The 19310-nt window shown below is 51.1% G+C and overlaps 1 protein-coding gene across 3 annotated transcripts in view; it reads left to right on the top strand.

The window, feature by feature from the left end:
* The first annotated feature begins 910 nt into the window (after positions 1-910).
* Positions 911-19310, top strand: part of NFYC (nuclear transcription factor Y subunit gamma) — a 31159-nt gene continuing 12759 nt past the window's right edge. For 2 of the 3 annotated variants that reach the window (XM_065697460.1, XM_065697457.1), the window contains exons 1-3: positions 911-1072; positions 15351-15463; positions 18100-18171. In XM_065697460.1, the coding sequence (XP_065553532.1) occupies positions 15359-15463; positions 18100-18171 (177 nt within the window). In that variant the 5' untranslated portion in view covers positions 911-1072; positions 15351-15358. Of the gene's footprint in view, positions 1073-3896; positions 4056-15350; positions 15464-18099; positions 18172-19310 lie in introns of those variants that run through there. The other variant, XM_065697459.1, reaches the window with a different exon arrangement.

Genomic DNA, 19310 nt, shown 5'->3' with positions numbered 1-19310 from the left:
TGCTGCAAGAGCTCTCCTGCTTCAGCGCCAACCCAGAGCCTTCAGGGCAGCCAAGCTCCAAACCCACAGCGTGAGGAGAAATGTGTCCCGTTTCCTGCCTTTGGGCCAATGTCCCACAACAAAAATCACTGCTCTCAGCCCTGTTTACAAGGTGCAGCAGGGATTTTCTCTGCCGCATCAGGAACTCCACCAGCAGGTATCGCCGAGTTTGGGACTCTATGGGAAGGTGAGGGTAGTGCAGCAGGACACAACTTTCCTTTCCCCCATATAAATGACGTTTAAAGCACCCGACAGGCAAAGCCTTGCTGTAGTTGTAAATCGGATGCACCGTAAATCCGTGCCCTAGCAGGACCGGAGGGAGGTGAAGACGGAGCCACTGCTCAGGACGGGCTTTTTCATGGGAAAAGCACTGGAGCAGCGTGCGCCACGCTCCAGGGTAACGTGTCCCGGAGCCAGGAGAGCGGTGCCTTGGAAACGAGCGGGGCTGCAGCTTGAGCCGGCTCCGGCTCGGGCAGGACGGGGCCAGAGCGTTACCATGCGATGGCAGCCGGGGGGCGGACGAGCAGCGTTGGACAGCTCAGCGAGGCTCAGCCCGGACAGCGCTAAGGCGCGGAGCCCTGCCCGGAGAGCCGAGAACCGGCGCACGGAGGAGCAGCTCCCCCGCGGGGCTGGGCTGCGGGAGGCCGAGCCCCGCCCGCCGGACCCAGGGGCACGGGGCTGGGGGGCCGGGGACTGGCAGACACCGAGGCCCGGCCCGGCTCCGCTCCGCGGCCCTGCCCCGGGAGAGCCCGCACCGGCGGCACCGGCACCGCCTCACGGCCCGCCCGGGCCTGCCCCGCCGTAATGCTCGCGAGATCACCCGCGGGTCATGCGCCTGCGCATTGCGGCCGCGCAGAGGAAAGGGGCGGAGCCTCCGCCCCACCGCCTCACGGACCCGCCGCCATCTTGTTTAGCGGCCGCTGGGCGCTCGCTCTGCTCCGGACGTGACCCCCTCCCCCCCCTCCCGCCAGCCGGGCCGGGGGCAGCGCGGGGCCGAGCGGACGAGGCGGAGGCCGCGGCACCGGCAGCGCCGGTGAGTGCGCGGGGAGTGGGGGGAGCGGCGGCCCGTGAGGGGGGCGCGGGGCGGGGGCGGCCTCAGGGGTTTCCCCCCCTCCTCTCCACCATCCCCGCCAACGGCTCCGCGCCGATTGGCACAGCAGCACCGCGCCCGCTGATTGGCCCGCGCTGTGGGAGGCGGGTGAAGGAAGCTGCGCGCTGATTGGATCCAGAGGAGCGGACCGGGGAGAGGACCGGAAACCGTGCCGGTCCTCCGCGCGGACCGGAGGGGCAGTGGGCCCGAGCTGCCGGGCGCGCTGGGGTCGGTGTGGGGGAGCTGCGTGACCGCGCAGCTGCGGATGCGCTGTGGGTGTCCAGTGGACACCTGAGGCATTGTTCAATCTGTGCTTGAAGCCCGGTGGCACTGAGGGCTGTGACAATGCATGCACATAAACATGGTCTGTAAATTCTGCTTTTCCCTGAGCTCAGAAAATGACATAAATGTCGCCAAGGACTGGTGAAGTGTTGTGAGCTAAAAGCAATAGGAGTAGGGCAAGAACTGAGGTTTCAGTCAGCTCCGTTCATCCTCTGGAGCCCCTTTGCTCTGGAGCCAGGCTGAGAGAGCGGGGCTGGGGCAGCCTGGAGAAGAGAAGGCTCCTGAAGGGGAGACCTGAGAGCAGCTCCAGGGCCTAAAGGGGCTGCAGGAAACCTGGAGAGGGGCTTGGGACAAGGGCCTGTAGGGACAGGCCAAGGGGAATGGCTTGAACCTGCCCGAGGGGAGACTGAGCTGAGCTCTTAGGCAGAAGCTCTTCCCTGTGAGGGTGCTGAGGCGCTGGCACAGGGTGCCCAGAGAAGCTGTGGCTGCCCCATCCCTGGCAGTGCTCAAGGCCAGGTTGGACACAGGGGCTTGGAGCAAGCTGCTCCAGTGGAAGGGGTCCCTGCCCGTGGCAGGGGTTGGAGCTGGATGAGCTTTAGCGGTCCCTTCCCACCCAAACCGTTCTGGGATTACCTGTGCAGGTGTTTGGGGCTTGGGGCACAGGACAGCTCTGGGATGGCAGCACCAGTTTACCCTCATGTCAGCTGTGCTGTGTCCCAGGGCTGGCGCCAGAACCTGGGGCTCTGGCAGGCTTTGGGCTGCTCATAAAAAAGTTACCGCTGGCTACTTCTTGTGCAGTGTGACGCTTCATGTTGCCTTTTGAAACACTTTGGTCGAGTGAAGTTTTCTCTGTGTCTTTAGGAATAAATGATTCTTGTCTGTCTCAATAACTGTCTGAGTGCAGGCGATACAGAGCAAGCACGTGGGTACCTTCTCTTCTAGTCCTACATCCAGAAAATAGACTTGGGCTCATCAAACACCTTTTGCTGCTGTTGCCCTTGGCAAATTAGGTTACGGGTTTGGACTGGGCTACTCCTGCTGGGTCTGTCCTCAGTTGCACCGTGCTCCGGGCATAGCTAGCGGTCCCTTAGGTTCTGGTTGTGGTGGTGATAACCTGATGTCACGCTCTGTTGTAACTGCCCTCAGGTTCGTGTTGCTCTTAAAAGGGCTCATCTGAGATGCTGGTGTTTGGGGGTGCTCATGGGCACCGGGCAGCACCCAGAGCTGTTTACACTGAGTGAGGGCTGGGAACTGGGTGTAATTACCCCGGTTGTGGGTCAGTCTTGAGCCAGCCCCTTGCCCGGCCCAGCCACTCCCTGCGTTGTTCTGTACTGGGTATTAATCAGTGGCTTCGTTCTCCCCACACACCCCAACAGCCTGTGGGGCTTATCTGGAAGTGCCGCAGCTCCCAAAATGTGAAGGTTCCAGGGTTAGAGCGTTCCCTTCCCTTTGGCTCTGCAGTGAAACCTTTCAAGTGGGATTTTGACAATTCCCAAGTTAGCTCAATGACCCCGGGACACTCAATGTGGGATTCCAGAGCTGCAGCGGTTGCAATGAATCCCTTACCACAGGGTTCCCAAAATTCACTGGGGCCTGGGGGTTCCACTTTTCCACCAGTCATTACTGGGAAGAGCACAAAGGTTACCAAGTGTGATGATTGTTATTAGTTTTAAGACATATTTTAACCATTTACGTATAAAAATAGGTCTTGCTGGTGTTTTGTTACTTAATCCCTCCTCGCTCCCGGTAACACGCAGGAGCAGGGAAGCGCTGGCTCAGCCCCGCGCTATTTTTCCCTCTTTTGCTCTTTACACCGCGTTATTCCCAACGGTATTTCGGAGCGTCGGGAACTTCTTAGGCTCAAATGCCACCGGCAGCTCGCCGTTCCCGGCACCGGGCGCTCCCCCGACCAGCGGACCCCGATTTGAGGGGGTATTCCCGACCCCCAGCTTGTTATTGCGGCTGTGGGGGGCCGCGTTCGTGCTGGTTCGGGACGCGCTACCGGACGTTCGCTGCCGGTCGGTTCTTCCCCTCCCCGGGGCTCCGACGGCACCGGGAGCCCTCGGCGGGGAGCGGGGGCAGCACGGTCGGCCCGGTACCGCCCGCGCCGTGCACGTGCGCCCCGCGCGCTGCCCCGTGACCCCTCCGGTGGCGGCGGCGGCGGGAGGAGGAGGAGGAGGCGGGAGTGCGCGTGCTGCCGGAGTGGCAGGCACGCCAGCCAATCAGCAGCCGCCCCCGCCGCCCCTCCGTGTGTTTGAATGGGACCCTCGCCGCCAATAGGAGGCGGCCGGGGCGGGGAGCGCGCGGCCGGGCGCCGCTCTGACCCCTGCGCCGCCTCTCAAGGTAACTTTAAAACAGGAAGTGGACGGCGAGGTTGCGCCGCCGGCGGCAGCCAATAAACGTGCGGGGCCGCGCCCTCCCCCGGCGGCTCGTAGCCAATGGGAGAGCGCGGGGCGGGCGCAGCAGGGTAGGCTGAGCGGCGGCTGTTAAAGGGGCCGGCGGCCCGGTCCGGCGGGGACGCGGAGTCCCGGCAGGCAGGGGTCAGCTCAAAGACAAAGCCATGGCGGCAGCGCGCGGGCACCGCCGCCCCCCGCCGCCCCCGCCCCACCGACCCGCGGGCAGGGCCTGCGGCGTCCGCGGCCCGGTGAGTTTAATCGCGGCGGCCGGAGCCGCGCTGCTGGGGCGGGGGGCGGCTGTGGCCCGGCCCGGTGATGAGCGAGCAGGCCCCGGTGGCGGCGGCTGCCTGCCCGGCCCCGCCGTGCCCCGGCCTTGTGCGGCGGGAGGAGGCGGATTCGGCGGGAGGTGGCAGCCCGGGAGCTCCGGGGGTTGGGGGGGGGCGGCGGGAGGCTCCGGTTCATGGCGGCGGTCAGAGCCCGGTGCTGAGCCCCCGGCGTTGCCCGGGGCTGTGGGTATGGCCGGGGGCACCCTGGGGGGGAGCGGCGACCCGGGGCCGGTAACCGGGGGGGGACACACACACAAAATGGCAGCGCCTTCCCCCTCCCGGGGCCGCCGCCGAGCCAGGGGAGGGGGTGGGTCAGTCTCCCCCGGCTGCCCTTGGCCGGGCTGCCCGGCCGCCTGGGAGCCGCCCGCGGGCACCGGTCAGAAGCGCGGCTCCTGGGAGGCAGCGGGCCCCCCGTCACCCCTAAACCCCCGCCAACCCTCCGGCAAGCATAAGCAGCCCTTTGTTTTCCTTTCTGATTGCAAATAAGCGCTGAAGGTCACGGGAGCCCCGCAGCCCGGCGGTGACAGGCAGGAACCGGGTCGGAGCGTGCCTCAGCTTCCAAGTTTTCCAGCCTAGAGGGCTTTGTCGGCTCTGCCGGTGACACCCGAACTCTGGTGGGGCCGGGCTCCTCCTGCCCGGTGTCACCGTCAGAGCCCGGGCTGGGCCTTCCCTCGTAGCGCGAGTGACCTTGAAATCCCACTGCTCCGAGTTTGGAGAGCGAAGGACAAAGTTTGTTTATGGCACTTTGGACTGAAGGGGAGAAAAAAGGAGGGAGAATCCGAGTGGCAAAAAGCTGCTGCTGGTGGCTGGGGGCAGCAGGAGCACGGGGTAGGCTGTAGATTAGGGTTGAAGTTAGTTTTCAGCTTGGAGCCGGATCACATTGCAGACATTCCTTCTCCTCCGCTCCCACTGAGATGCTGAGCAGCGCTGGTGCTGTCCTTGCCTCCTCAGGGCGAGCTGGTGACGTGCTCCAGTGTTCTCAGTTCTGCTCTTACCCTATTTATTCCTTCCCTGATTGACCTTAAAAGTGTAGCAAATGAGAGGTGATTCCATTGTGCAGCCTATTTTTGTGGATGTTAGGAAAGGCTCACGTTAACCTCATCTCATGCTGCTGTCAGCTCCTAACAAAGGGCTGCGTCTTGGGGTTGAACCTCACCCTGAAAGGTCTTTGAATTGCCACAGTCGTCAAGTATTATTGTGGGTGGTTTAATTTAAGACTGGGGAGCAGCATCACCTTGGCCCAGGCAAAGCTTATCCAGCTCTTGGTGGTGTCGGACACATTTCAGTCCGAGAAGGGGCAGAATGAGAAGCGTCACCATAAGTCATCTATTAATAATGGTGGCAGCTCCGGTATGTTTATGGGAGAGCAGCAGCTCCTGCAGCAGGCTCTTGGCCAGGATGGGGGATTTACTGGCTGTGTGAAGGTCAATGGTAGCATCTTTAAGCAAAAACGAGGTATCTTTTGATTTTTGCCTTTGAAATGAGGCTATATTCAGCTGCTACATGATTTGAAGGGGTGGCAAAATGTGAGGGAATCTGTAGCTAGCATGAGATGAAAAAAGAAATCCTCCAGAAGTCTCATTACACCCAGCGTTTATCGTATTTCATTGCTTAAGCTCGCAAGAGGTTGTGGCATGTACAAATGGGTGCTGCTTGATGTTTCTAGGTCAAGAGCAGCAGGTAAAGCCTACAGCCTCTGGTAGCACCGGAAAGGGACTTAGTAACAAATGATACCAGTTCCTGACTTTTTCTTGCGGTGCCACAGGGGAAGGTCCTTGGATCCCATTTTCTGCCTCTCAGAGCAGTCAGTTCTGTGTCCCCTCCATCCCTGGGCTCCAGTGGTACTGGCTGGAAGCGCAGGCGCAGAAAACGGGAGCATCTTCTTGGTGATGGGACTTTCCCAGCTTGATTTGCACTGGCTTAACTGGCAGTGCAGGCACCGGAGGTGTGAAGGACAAGCTTATGTGGGGAAAGTGCTGGGCTGAGCACCTCAATGTCGTGGAGCGGGAAGAGGAGGAGGATGTGTGTGCGCGTCGCTTGGAGGGTGCTGGCTGCTGCAGGTCACCTCTCAAGCCGTGTCTTTGGGTTTGGAGTGATTTTGTTGGCTTTAATCAGACTGGGATCTTACATTTCTATAATGCAGGGTGACATCTGTACGTTAATAGCTTTGGCACATGAAGTAGTTTCTTAATTTCAGGGCTTACTGATCTGCCTGTGTTGCAAGTGAGTTACATTTGCGTGGCTGCTCACTTAAATGCTTTCATGAGTACCTTTTGATAAAGCAGGCACTTTGTCGTGTTCCAGAGGGTCAGAAACTGTGTGACTGTTACAGAGGTGCTGACAGCCAGCTGCAGCTCCAGGATACCTGACAAAACTGCCCAGGAGCTACAGGAAGTTTTTCTTTGGTTTATGCTCAAAAAGTCAGGTTTTCTTCCAGCTGAGACCTCACTGTTTATAAGTTGCTCTGCTGTTTGGTTGCTTCCTGATAAATCCACGTGGATCACTTTGAGTTGTCTCTTTTCCTCCATGAAGGTGATGCAGAGGGTTAGAGATTTACAGGTTTGTAATACAGCAAATAAAAATACCTACTTAGTCAAGAAGGGCCTGATGAGCCACCCCATCAGCCTTAGAGCAGTGCACTTGGGCTCCATTTAAATGGGATATGCTGTGCTCAGGAGGTAAAAAGCTTATGGTTGGATGAAGGAATTATTTTTCACTTTTGCATTATTTAACTGATAACAGTGAGTAAAGAAAGTAATAAGAACATTGAATGTTAGAATAAACCCTATAGAACAGTATCCCTGATAACCCCTATAGAGCAATAACCTTGCAGGCCCCTCAAAGCAGTAGGTCAGTCTGACTTTTCTACCCAGAATAGTGAGGTTTGCAGATATTAGAGGCTGGTTCAGCCTCTCACCGCTTTCAGACCATCACAAGTTCTTGTGAATAACTCCTGTTTGTTACTCAGGGTTCTCTGGGTTGTACCTGCTCTGTCCTGCTGTGGTCCGAGTCATTCTTTCTGCCTTCTCCTCTCTCCTCCCCAGCAGCACGGTGGTGGCTGAGCCTTAAAAATGCAGCTGAAGAGCCAAGAAGCATGCGAGGTTTCAACTGCACTAAACCGAGTGTTTTAGTACCTTTGGCCTAATGGTGCTGCAGCAGCCGGGTGTCAGCGCAGGGGCAGATGATGCGCGTCTGCTCCAGATGCCACCCATGTCCCTGTGTGACAGGAGGTTACAGCAAGCGCCCAGCTCAGCTTTTCCAGCCACTTCCATGGCTGCCAGGAGCAGGAGGAAGCGGGAGGGCGCTCAGAAGACTTTGTATCAAGAAACTCCTAATTTAATGCAGAACTATTTTTAAATTCAGAGTCTCAGCTAGAAAGATAAAATCTCCGGGCTGAGCGTGTGTAATCCCTGCTGTCTAAACAGGCATTTTGCTTGTGCTTGCACTCCAGAGCAGGAAATGTGTATGTTGCATGATGGAATTGCTGCTGCCTGAAATACAATGAAATTTCAGTTACAAATGGAATTCAGAATGTGCTTCAGGTATTTCCAAATCTAGTGACAATTTTCAGCTCTGGTGGTATCTGTTGGTGGGACCGTGGCACAGGGTGCCCAGAGAAGCTGTGGCTGCCCCATCCCTGGCAGTGTTCACGGCCAGGTTGAATGGGGCTTGGAGCAAGCTGCTCCAGTGGAAGGTGTCCCTGCTTGTGGTTGGAGCTGGATGAGCTTTAAGGTCCCTTCCACCACAAACCAGGCTGAGATTCTGTGATGCTGTCGTTGAGTGGGTAGTGGAGAGGCTGATGAAACCCAGCGCCTGGGGATGGGAGAAGGCAGGAGCAGAATTCCTGCTGTAGGTACCAGGGTGGAGAAGGGGAGAGTAGGAGTCCTGTGATCGAGCACAACACAGACTGCAGTGCTCTTAGCAGGAGCTGAGCCATGGGAGTGGTGCAGAGCAGATTTGGCTGCTGAAACCCAGCGTCGCTGGTTTAACGGGTTGTTGGAGGTGTTGGAAGATCCTGGGATTTGTAACTGATTTAGGCTTAAATCAAACGCTTCACCTCGTGTGAATGAAAACAGCAGTAATGCATTACTGGTATTAGGGGGCTAATGTTCAGACTTTCAAGGTGGAATAATCTGCTGCTAAATATTCATAGGAAAAAGGGCTGGAAGGCACCTGAAGAATCTGGGGGGTGGTTTTTTTTCTGCCTTAAGGCAAGATCAGCTTGACCCAAACACCCTTTTGCAACCTGCTCATAAAAACCCTTAGCAGTGAGTACTTGGTACGCTCTGTAGGTAACTTGGTGCAGCATTTAACTACCTGCTTACATTCAGAGAGACCTGCAAAACACCCCTTACCCAACAGTGTAGAATGATTCTCCTGTCAGCTGAAATCAGCCCTTTCTGGTACCACCTATGTGCTGAGAGGATTGTGTGTATGTGGTACTGCAAGAGGGAATGGATAAAAATAAACACAAGGAATTGCAAAAGTTCCTTAGAATAACCCACTGGAAGGAAGCTCATGTTCTGGATTGTGCTGCTTTACTGACAGCCTCCGCAAATGGTTGTTCACAAGTTGGAAGGTTGTGTTGTCATCGAGAGCAGAACTGCAGACTTGCCTGGGTTTGTGCTCAGCACCTTTGTCCACCACCTGAAAGCTGCGTTAGGTTTTACAGCTGTATTTATAGAAACGAAAGAGACTCCCTCTATCTTTTGCATAAATAAAGCTAGTGTTCAGTCTGAGATACCTGCTTTGGGCCTATGGTTTAGCTGTTTATGTACAGGTGATGAATTAGGAATAATGCAAGGTTTGTGCTGGGTCTTGACAGGCTGTGTACATGGAAGCAGCTCCTCCTTTTGGAAGGCATTTGGCACCTTTGCACGGCGCACTCCAGCCAGGGTCTCTCCAAGCCCCATTCCCAGGATGTGTTCACTGTTATTTCTCACAGAATCGTTCCAGACATTGAGAGCCAAAGGCTCGTGTGTCGTAATGCGGATCCCTGCGTGCTGCAGCTTGTGTCTTTCCTTCTGCTTCAGCAGGGCCAGGCACAAAGCTTCTCAGTGGCTCTTCCATCTGCCATAGTGTTGCCGTTTGTTTAATTCTTAGACCTCTGTAGCAGGATTTCCAGTTTGGTTGGTTCAGCTCCTGCCACCGGTGCCAATATTTCATCAGGTTTTGATGGGGCTATAACTGCAATGCATGTTCCCTGGCTAGAAGTCTTCTTTAGGGGGTGACACTGGTGGTGTGCCCAGCTTAGACCCTGCTCTCATTACTGTTGGAAGTCAGGTGAGTTCTCACAGCTCAAGCAATTCAGAATCATTTTTACACCATCACTGCCACCACCAAAGCAAGAAAAAGTAGCTCTTGGCTGGGGTTCTGCCACCTTTGTATTTCAGCCGAGCTCTGCACTGGTGCTGCTTGGCCTCTGCCTACTGAATGTGTCGACTGGAACTGCATTGGAAATGAATTTGATGTTGTCTCATGAAAGGAACTTGCCTGAAATTACCTATGTTGACTTGAGTAGATCTTGAAGCAGAGCTGCTGTACAGTGAATCAAGGTGTGATACCTCTGCAAGCAATTTTAGACCATTAAAGGTCCAAACTCAAAGGTTTGTTTTAGAATTAAGACAGCATAATACATACAAAACAAGTGGTGTTGACCTGCACTGCAGAGACAACCCTTCAGTTTGGTTCAGCCACTGTGATTGCTGCAGAGAACAAAGAGTTCTGTTGTAGTCCACTTCCAACTCTGTGTATATTCTGTATGTGATATTCTGGTATCAAGTCAGGTGTTGGATACCAGGTAGCTAATTGCTATAACTGAAGTAATGAGAGCAGCATCTCGGGAATGATTGGCTTTTTCTCCTGCACTGGGGACTCCTTACTTGCATTTACAGAAATGTGTTACTAAATTCATATAAACCCGTAATTATTATTCTTGTGAAACTAGTTCTTGGTTGCTAGATTGTTCCTTCTGATCCTGGCAGGATCAGGTGACTGGTGCTCACTGCTACACAGAGCTCATTCTTCAGACATGCAAGTGTGGTTCTGCACATTTCCCTTGTAAATCAAGAGACGGGCTCCCACCCTGGAACACTGCTGTTTGGAGAGCACATCAGACTGAAGCATCATAGAATTCGGATTTATTCACAATGGTCACTTTTCAGCTATATGGATCTATGTTTAATTCTTCAGCTTCCTGGGTTTTTTTGGGTGCTGTGCCTTTGGGATTTATCCTTGGCTGGCGAAGGTGGTATATTAAACCAAAGAGGAACTCCATTGCTTGTTGTCTCCTGTAGCACTACTTCCTAATAATGAAGTAGCAAGTTTTGAGCAATAGTGGATGGTGCAAAGCCGAGAGTATTTAAGAAGAGTTGGGGGGGGTGGGGGTGGGGAGGGGGGGCTTGTGGGGTGGGAGCCTTCTAAACATCATCCATGTGGTGGTGAATCTGTATGGTGGTAGAATCATAGAGTCCCAGACTGGTTTTTGTTAAAGGGACCTTAAGGCTCATCCAGTCCCAACCTCTGCCATGGGCAGGGACCCCTTCCACTGGAGCAGCTTGCTCCAAGCCCCTGTGTCCAACCTGGCCTTGAGCACTGCCAGGGATGGGGCAGCCACAGCTTCTCTGGGCACCCTGTGCCAGCGCCTCAGCACCCTCACAGGAAAGAGCTTCTGCCTAAGAGCTCAGCTCAGTCTCCCCTCGGGCAGGGGATTTGGTTTTGCAGTGTCAGTTTTTACAAATATTTATGTGTTACCCTGATTTGTAGCTATAATCTAAGGATGTTGAAGCAAAACGTTTGCCTGAGCTTCTGTCTTTCTTTTTAGCCTCCACCTTCAGTTTTAGCTGTCTTTTTTAAGACACTTAGATAGAATATGCTGCTTCTGCCATGTAATACAGCATGGTGTAAAACGGGCTCTTTCCCATAGCGTAAGTCATGGGAGTGCGACTGTTCTGTATGCAAAGAAGCTGACAGTTCAGATATTACCAGAGCCTGTGGTACTTGATGATGTTACTGAGTTACTGCCTTCTTCATCGGGAGCCTTGAGGCCCTTCAGTGCTTGCCCCTGGCACTCACCCTTTGCATATCCCTTTGGATAATTGGGTAAAGTTCATTTGGATCTGCTCTCCACCCAGCTGATTCTGTTTGGTTGACTTCTTAGTCAAGGCCAGCTTGGGAACAACTTAAAAGCAGGCATGTCAGAAGCTGCGGCATGACCCTGGCTCGTCGGGAATGTTGTCCTCTGGTTCCCAAGCTCCCTTGGCGAGCGGCACCCGTGATGCTTGGCAGTGTCCTATGGTGGGGGCTGTCAGCTTCAGCTCTCCTGGGGCTGGTGGGCTCCTCCATGCCATGGGTTTGGCAGAGAAAAAGCCCTGGGTACCTCCTCCACGTGGAATTGCAAGGTTTTATTTGTGATTATACTGTACCTTGTGTTTTCAATAGCAGGTTCTTGCTCAAGCGTGCAGATTGTAGGCATCCAGGGTGAGAGAGCTTCATTGGACTGCTTCCCCCTTCCCACAGCATTAAGGAGCACAAACCAGCATCTGTTTAAAATCCAAGTAACAAAAAAAGGAAAGAAAAACCCACAAACACATAAACCGCAGACACCAGAGGAGTCCTCGTGCTTTGTGCTCCAATGCACTGAAGCATTTCAGTGGTTGTGAGCTGCCCCAGGATTCTGTGAGTTTAATGTTAGTAAAAGGTGTTGTGCTCTGGTGAGCAGCAAAGCTCTAATTGCAGAGTGTTGATGTGGTGGTTCTTGGCTGTGCTTTGCTGATGTGCTCTGTAATCCACAGCACAGGGACCCTCAGAGCACGTCTCCCCTTCTGCGTGGGGCTGGCAAGGAAATGTTCAGAGAGGAAGGATAAAGTATAAGGAAGCTGTAAAATTCCCCAGCAAACTGCATATCAAAAAAGACAAACAGGTTTAGACACTGATAGTGTGAAAGCAGGGGAACTGCCTCCCTTGAGCTTTGGTGGGCTTATCTTCTGTTGGGTGCTTTGGTATTTGTTGGCACTAATCCTGATACGAGGCATTCTTAAAAGACAAGAACACAGCTTCCCCTTGTAAAGGAACTTACCTAAGTGCTCAGGAATGGGTTCAGTAGACATGAGTTTGTCTCCCAGCTCTGTAGTTTTGCATGACAGGTTGGCCTCTCTTTTTCTTACAGCCCTTCCCTAATGCTTGCAAGCACCTTCAAGGACACTTGTGTATCTCTTTTAATGGGAAGAAAATACTCCAGTATGTTCTGAGCAGTTTCAACCTGCTTAGGCTTTTATTTTGGAGTTTCTAGTGATTTCATTCTGTAAGTTATTCAGACAATCAGCCTATTGCTGACTCGTGTTTCTACTCTGACTCAATTCCTAACAGTTAATCCTAAACAGTCACTTAAAGCAGCAGTTGTCCCTTGGGGTGGCTCTGAACCAGTCGTGTGCTTACATTGAAGATAGGAAGGTTTTTGTATTCATTGACAGGGCTTTTAAAATTCGAGATGGCTGGAGTAAACCATTGGTAGCTCTTCCTGAAGTCTGGATGGGTACCATGGAGACGTATGAGAGAGGGGAGACTGAGATGAGCTCTTAGGCAGAAGCTCTTTCCTGTGAGGGTGCTGAGGCGCTGGCACAGGGTGCCCAGAGAAGCTGTGGTTGCCCCATCCCTGGCAGTGCTCAAGCCCAGGCTGGACACAGGGGCTTGGAGCAAGCTGCTCCAGTGGAAAGGGTCCCTGCCCGTGGCAGGGGTTGGAACTGGATGAGCTTTAAAGTCCTTTTCCACCCAGACCAGTCTGGGATTTATGATATATTCAGTGCAGAAGTTTGCTTTTGCCTGCGGTAGGGAGTAAGGCAGTGATGGTGGTGGAATTTTCTTCCTCTTTGCTCCATTAGCTTTTTCCTCCTTTTTGCAACCTGTTATTTCGATGGGTTCTGTGGAGCATTATGTTCCAGTCCAGCATTTAAGTGGGTTGAATTAAGTAATTTGTAGTTTTAACTAAAGCCTTGTAAAGTGCTGTGGCTTGTCTGCAGGGTGAATTGCATCTCCAGCTGCAGAAAAGACCCTGTCTAGTGTTGGTGTTGAAACACTGCCAGTATGGAGCAGGTTTCAAGGATTAGCTTTTGTTTAGGTGCTAAACTATTTCTTGTCTGCATCTGACAATGCAGATCAAGAGGGGGAAGCAGGGAGGCATCAAATGCCACTTTAACACTCTCATTGGAACATATATCTCTCTGTATTTTCTTATAAATACATAAAATACTTGAGTTTGTAGGCAGATAGTATTATAATGCAAATCGTTGTTGGAAGAGTCATCAAGCAACTTGTCAGTCACTTATTTCCATAGGTTCCTTACTTGGAGTTCCTCCTGTCTTGCTTTGAGACTGTAGATACGCACTTCTGACCTTCTCCTTGTCATCCCCTGTCAGAATCCCCTTTGGCTCTTCCCACGCTTCCCGTGTCCTCTCCTCAGGTTGATGAAAGAGAAATGCAACTGTTCACAGGCAGCCTGGGGAGCTGTGGGCTGCAGGAGGGAGCCAGCTCATTGTCTGACAGTCAGCTCTTTGAGCTGATAGCGGGGTTTTATGGATCATCACAGCTTTGGAATAGTAGATTTTTGGGAGGCAGCAGCCAACTGCCAGTAGTATCACCAGTGTTCTGGTGTGTTGTAAGAGTTACCCCTGCTTCCCTTTGGCTTGATGAAGGACTGAAATCAACCTTGACACAGTGAATCCAAAGCAAATGGGAATTGTGCCTGTGTCGAAGCTAAATCTGCTCTTAGGTCCTTTTCCATTACATGGCAACACAGAAATACCTGCATATCTGGAGATCTTTCCCTATGGAAGGTGTAGCACCTTTCTCTTGCTGTTAGAGAGACCCAGACACTGTTTGTACGTGGCTTGTGCTTGTCGTTCATAGCAGCTTCAAAGCTGCTCTGGGTGACCCTGAGAGCCTTTAACATCAGAGCCTCACTTGAGCGGTGCGTGGTGACTGCTGGCATTCACCAGGATGCTTCCAGGGCACGGGAAGCACCATGTCCGGTCCTGCCGGGTTGTGTCTCAGCAGGTCCCGTGCGTGCCTCTGGTATGTCTGCTCTGTCCTTCCAGGCTGCATTCCCTGTTGGGAATCCTGCCAGAGCCACGCGCTCCTGTCACACGGAGGAGGCCAGCAAGACTGCTCTTGGTGTTCCAAGGGATGCCAAAGGTGTGCATCTGACTTCATTTTAATATTAACTAGAGCTGTCCTAAGAGTTCCTTGTCAGAGAGGCACAGCTTGGTCAGGGAGGTTATGGGGGGAGGAAGAATTGTGTCAGCTGGAACTTTCCTTGTGCCTGGGCAGTGCCACAGGGGCTGGTGCCACCTTGGTCGCCAAGGGACCAGGTTGATCCATGCTGTGTGTCCTGAACACTTCACCCCCTGCAGCTCAGCACAGGCATGGGGCAAGCCTGAACCCTGTTGTTTTCCTTCTGTTTTCTCCTGCTGCCACTGATACACACTGTGAATAACAGCATTTGCAACGATACACATCTTCATGCACAGGCAACGTCCAGTGTATATTGAATAACAGCCAGGCTTGCTGAACAGCCTGCACTTGCACAGCACTGAATGACAGCTGTGGGGCTTTTACAATTGTTTCAATTAAGATTTGAATTTTAAATCTCACTTTGTGCTTTTGACATTCTGCATTATACAGACTCTTAATTCCTCCTGTTGATTGTACCCAAGGAGAAGAGGTATTGTAAATTTAGCATAAAGCCACAAAAACTGACACCTTTCAAATAGGCACAGAATCAACTGTTTCATTTCACTTCTTAACTATAATATCAGGCTGACATTGACATTCTGGTTTCAGCTTGAGGGGGATTTACTGCCACATCCTGCACAAGCAAGAGGAAAATGATTTTACAATAGGTGTGTACTGGAGCGGGAGCTGTGACTGGGCATCAGTTATGTTCTGTAACTCCTTGTGGAAACGCAGAGCTCCGAGAGGGAAATAAAGAGACTGTTTTTTTTGTTTCAGTTACATGTATTTTTTAATGTTCTTTTTTAATCTTTGGAAAAATAAATAAAACTTCAAAACGAGCTCTGGAGTCTGTGAGTGTCTGCATTGTTGCTGTAGCATGATGTAGCATGCGTCCTCCCCTTCCTGTGTTCCTGGGGCTTGGGGGGATCTCTGGGAGCCTTTGCCTCCCCCCCCTCCCTCACTGCTCATGTGTATTGTTCTCTCTCCCAGCTCCCAGGATGTCTGCGGATGGTGGCTTTGGCACAGCCGGGAACAGCGATGCACAGCAAAGCCTCCAGTCCTTCTGGCCGCGCGTCATGGAGGAGATACGCAACCTGACCGTGGTGAGTGTCCTTGTCCACTGCTTTTTCTCCTGGAGAACCGATGCTGAAAAGTGCCTGCTAATGCCTGAGAGCAAGATAAATCAGCTTGAAAATCCCTGCTGCTCATGGGATCCAGTGGAGTTGCTGTGTACACCACAGGGCTGGCTCATAGCAAAATGAGGTGCAACAGTTGTACCTTCAGCTTGTTCTGGACTGAACCGAACAACAGAGTTGATTCCAAAGGCTCTTAACAGGCTGCCTGAGGACCGTGGCTGCTGCCTGGAGAATTGCAGAGGAGTTATCTGCTGTTTGCAAAGGAAAGGGAAGTGATTTTAAAATAGCTACATGGTGTGTAGCTGCCATGTGCTGTTCTAGCTTCCAGAGACTGAAGGGTTTCAGAATACACCTTGGGTTATACTCCATGGACTGTTTAGCTACCATTCACACTGTGTGATGTAAATGAGGGATCAGCATTGTCCGTGCTGAAGGACAGGCCACATCAGCACACCCTGGGAGATATTACTGTCCAAATGCCACTTAGTCTTTTCCCCTTCAGAAATTCAAACACTTGGCTAATGACAGTTGCAATTTTGTAAATGAATTTTGAGGTTTAGACTGTTGCATAGAACTCTTGTGCCCTCTTCTAGAAACATCTCCTTTGACAAGCCTGAAAATCTGAAAATCACTTGAATGCCAAGTGCATGGTTATCACAGGCTTTATTAATTTAGAAAAATCCTGTATGGGCTGCGAAGAAGAATTGGACTAAGTGGCTTCTATTTTTTTCCATCCCCAGAAGAGATGTGTCTGAGAACAAGGGCATATAATAAAAGTGACTTTTCAAGAGAGATTGATAGCATACTGTGATACAGTGGTCCTGACAGCACATTCCCATGCTTCTAATGGAGCTGAAAACAAAAGAGCTCCAGTGGAAGACGGGCTGTTCAATGTGAAAACCCCAATCCCCCAGCCTGAAGATAAGCTGTTTTTTTCGGGCTGTGCATAGATAGTTGATTAAAGAAACAGATGTAGAAATTTGTATGCATAACCAGAATTAATGACTTCTCTTTGAGCACAGTGAATTCTTGTGTTCAAGAGCTGTAGTTTGTCTTCATCCCCACATGAAAGAGGTTTATTATGCAGCTTATCAAGTATGGGCAGCTTCATTTTTAACTGTCGTGTGAATTTATTTATTGCATTGCAAGCTAGGAAGTCATTGAATATTGCACTGGGGACAATAGAGTTGGAAAGGAAAAGGGATAACTGCAAAACATCCCTATGTAATAAATCCTGAAATGTGTTGGCATCCCATGGATGTGGACATAAGTAAACTTAAAGCTGGCTCACCATTCCCATCTCCAGCCTCTCCTGCATGTGCTCCATAGCAGACATCAGAGCTGTAAACCTGCTTTTTGGGGCACGCTCTGTCTGGGTTTGTGTTGTGTATCACTTGTAGCTACAGTTCAGAGGAAAAAACGTGGGAGCTGCTTTTGAAGAACAAACCAGAGCTCCCTTGTCTTTGCCCACCACAACAGAAAGGGCTCTAGCCTGGGTTTGGAGAAATGGGAAACATAACCAGGCGAGAATGAGCTTCCCAGCCCTGCAGGGAGTTAGAAGAGACCTAATTTGGGAAAAAGAAAAGATGAAGAATTGGTGTGTGAGGTTTGTTGTGCTGGGAGGTGGCCAGTGCTGGTCATGCTTCCCTTCTCCACTGTGCGTGTGTGCTGACGGTGATTTATGTGACATTTGCCTGTCTGCCTTAAAGGAATAAAGGAGCTTTAATTCTTTTCTCATTTCTCCCACTGCCTCTCCTCTCTGAAGATGTTAATGGTGCTGTACCTGTGCAGCTCTGCATGCAGCTTGGCTCGTCATAGAAGTTGATGTGCTTAAGGCTGTTAAGAGCTTCACAAACAAGACACTTTGTCCTCATCTGTCTGTAAGGCTTGCTCAAAACTCACCAAGCTCTTGAAAAAGGAAAGAGCTTTAAAAAAATGAAAAAAACTAAACCAAAAAGTGTAACACCCCCTCTTTGGGATGTGTTTCCATGCCCTCACTCTCCATCCCTGAACCCAGGGCTGCACCACTTGAAGTCAGCAACAAATGCTGAAAACCAGTAAGAAATCCAGCTAAAAACAGGAAAAGAAGAGATTTCTATGAAGGAGACTCCTGCAAGGTTTTTAACACCAAAATTGGTATCGGGCAATGGGGAAGTGGAAATAAAGCCCAGAAGATTTCATCCTGTGGCCCCACATAGCTCTTGTTTGCCTTCATTTTCTCTTGTGGCTTTTGGTAAATTCCAATGGTTTCAGGTCCCAAGACACTTAATTGAATTAGTTGCCTCAAGTATAAATAGATGCAGAAATGTCTAACATCAGAAACATCCTGTTCTGCAGAATGGCTGCAGCTTTGAGATGAAATAGTAAATACAAATGTCTGACAGGAATTTTAATAGAATTCTATCAGTACCAAATACAGAAAAGCAGATGAGAATTCTGAGGCTTGAGGAGAAGCTGCTCTACCTCGAAGAAAATAAGTTATTTGTGTAAATCTAATGTTAGCTAGTTCTGCTCAATCCAGACTTGTTCTGACATCATGTATTTTACCTTTGTTTTAAGTTAAGCATCAGTAAAGAGTCTCTCAAATGTGCATCTCTCTGCAGAAAGACTTCAGGGTTCAAGAACTCCCTCTGGCTCGGATTAAGAAGATAATGAAACTAGATGAAGATGTGAAGGTAGACTCATGGGGTTTTCTGGACTTTTGTTAATCCTTTGGTGGATATTGTAACAATTCCTTGCAATTCATTATTTCTTACCAGCATCATTTATTATTATTTTTAAAGCACACTCATACAGTTGTCTTGAATGCAGTAGTAGATGGTCTTGTGTAATTAAACTGAGCTGGGAAAGCAGACTGATTTGGGAGCTTTGCAAGACTCTGGCAGTTTTGCTTTCTGCTGGTAAAGATCAGTTTTCTGTGTAATTCTGGATATTTCCTGTTTTTTTCTAGTGCTTACTTGTCTTTGCTCATGTGTCCTCCTTGTTTCTCCCAGTTCTTCCCTCTATAAAGCTATATGAAGTGATAGCCCTTAACCCTCTGCTCTGCCATTTCAAGTTTTATGGAAAAACTAAGTAGTACTTCAGGTGGGTGACAGGGGTGTGATACCAGTATTGGAGCTGAGCCCTTGACGTGTGACTGATGACCATGACACGTGCATTCACTGATGAAAACTGCACTGCCTTCTTGTTTTTCCCGCGTGACACCATCCTTCTGTTAGGACAAACTTTAACACTTGAGTGAGATCCTGAAGGAGGTGTGTGTTGTCTCCTGTACAAGGGAGCCGTTCATTCATCTGGGAAGGGAGCAAACCCAGGCCTGAGTCCCAGGTCTGTGTCTGAACCAAATGAGTGCCACATTGTTGCTGATGAAGAGGAAGAGGAGATTTGTAGGGCAGGGCAAGTTTCTGGCCTGGAACATTATTTAATCAGAAGGCTCTACTAAAAGTAAGCACTAATGCCAAGTCAGCTGATAATGAAGGTGCGTAATTTGAGTGAACTTGAGCTAGAGACTTTTTAAGGAACAGGAATTTGGAGAGGAGGCAGAGTCCTTGCTCAGGCCTCCAAACCTCCTTTGCAGTTTCAGCAGTTACAGAGTCGCAGAACAGCAGGTTGGTGTTCATTCCAAACTGCAGAAATGAACAATAAAGCGAGGGCCAGGTTTTACAATGAGCCCTCAGCCTGTCCTCTTCAGTTGCCAAATCCCTTATGCACATGCCAGGGCACTGCTAGGAGAAGCTGCTGATTGGCACTGTCTTGGTGAATGTGAACTGATGCTGTTTACTGGCTATAATGAAGTACAATAGAACCGTCAAAT

Source organism: Lathamus discolor, chromosome 18, assembly GCF_037157495.1.
Source record: "Lathamus discolor isolate bLatDis1 chromosome 18, bLatDis1.hap1, whole genome shotgun sequence".
In the NCBI taxonomy this organism is placed as follows: Eukaryota; Metazoa; Chordata; class Aves; order Psittaciformes; family Psittacidae; genus Lathamus; species Lathamus discolor.
This window is presented reverse-complemented; position numbering and strand designations above follow the sequence as displayed.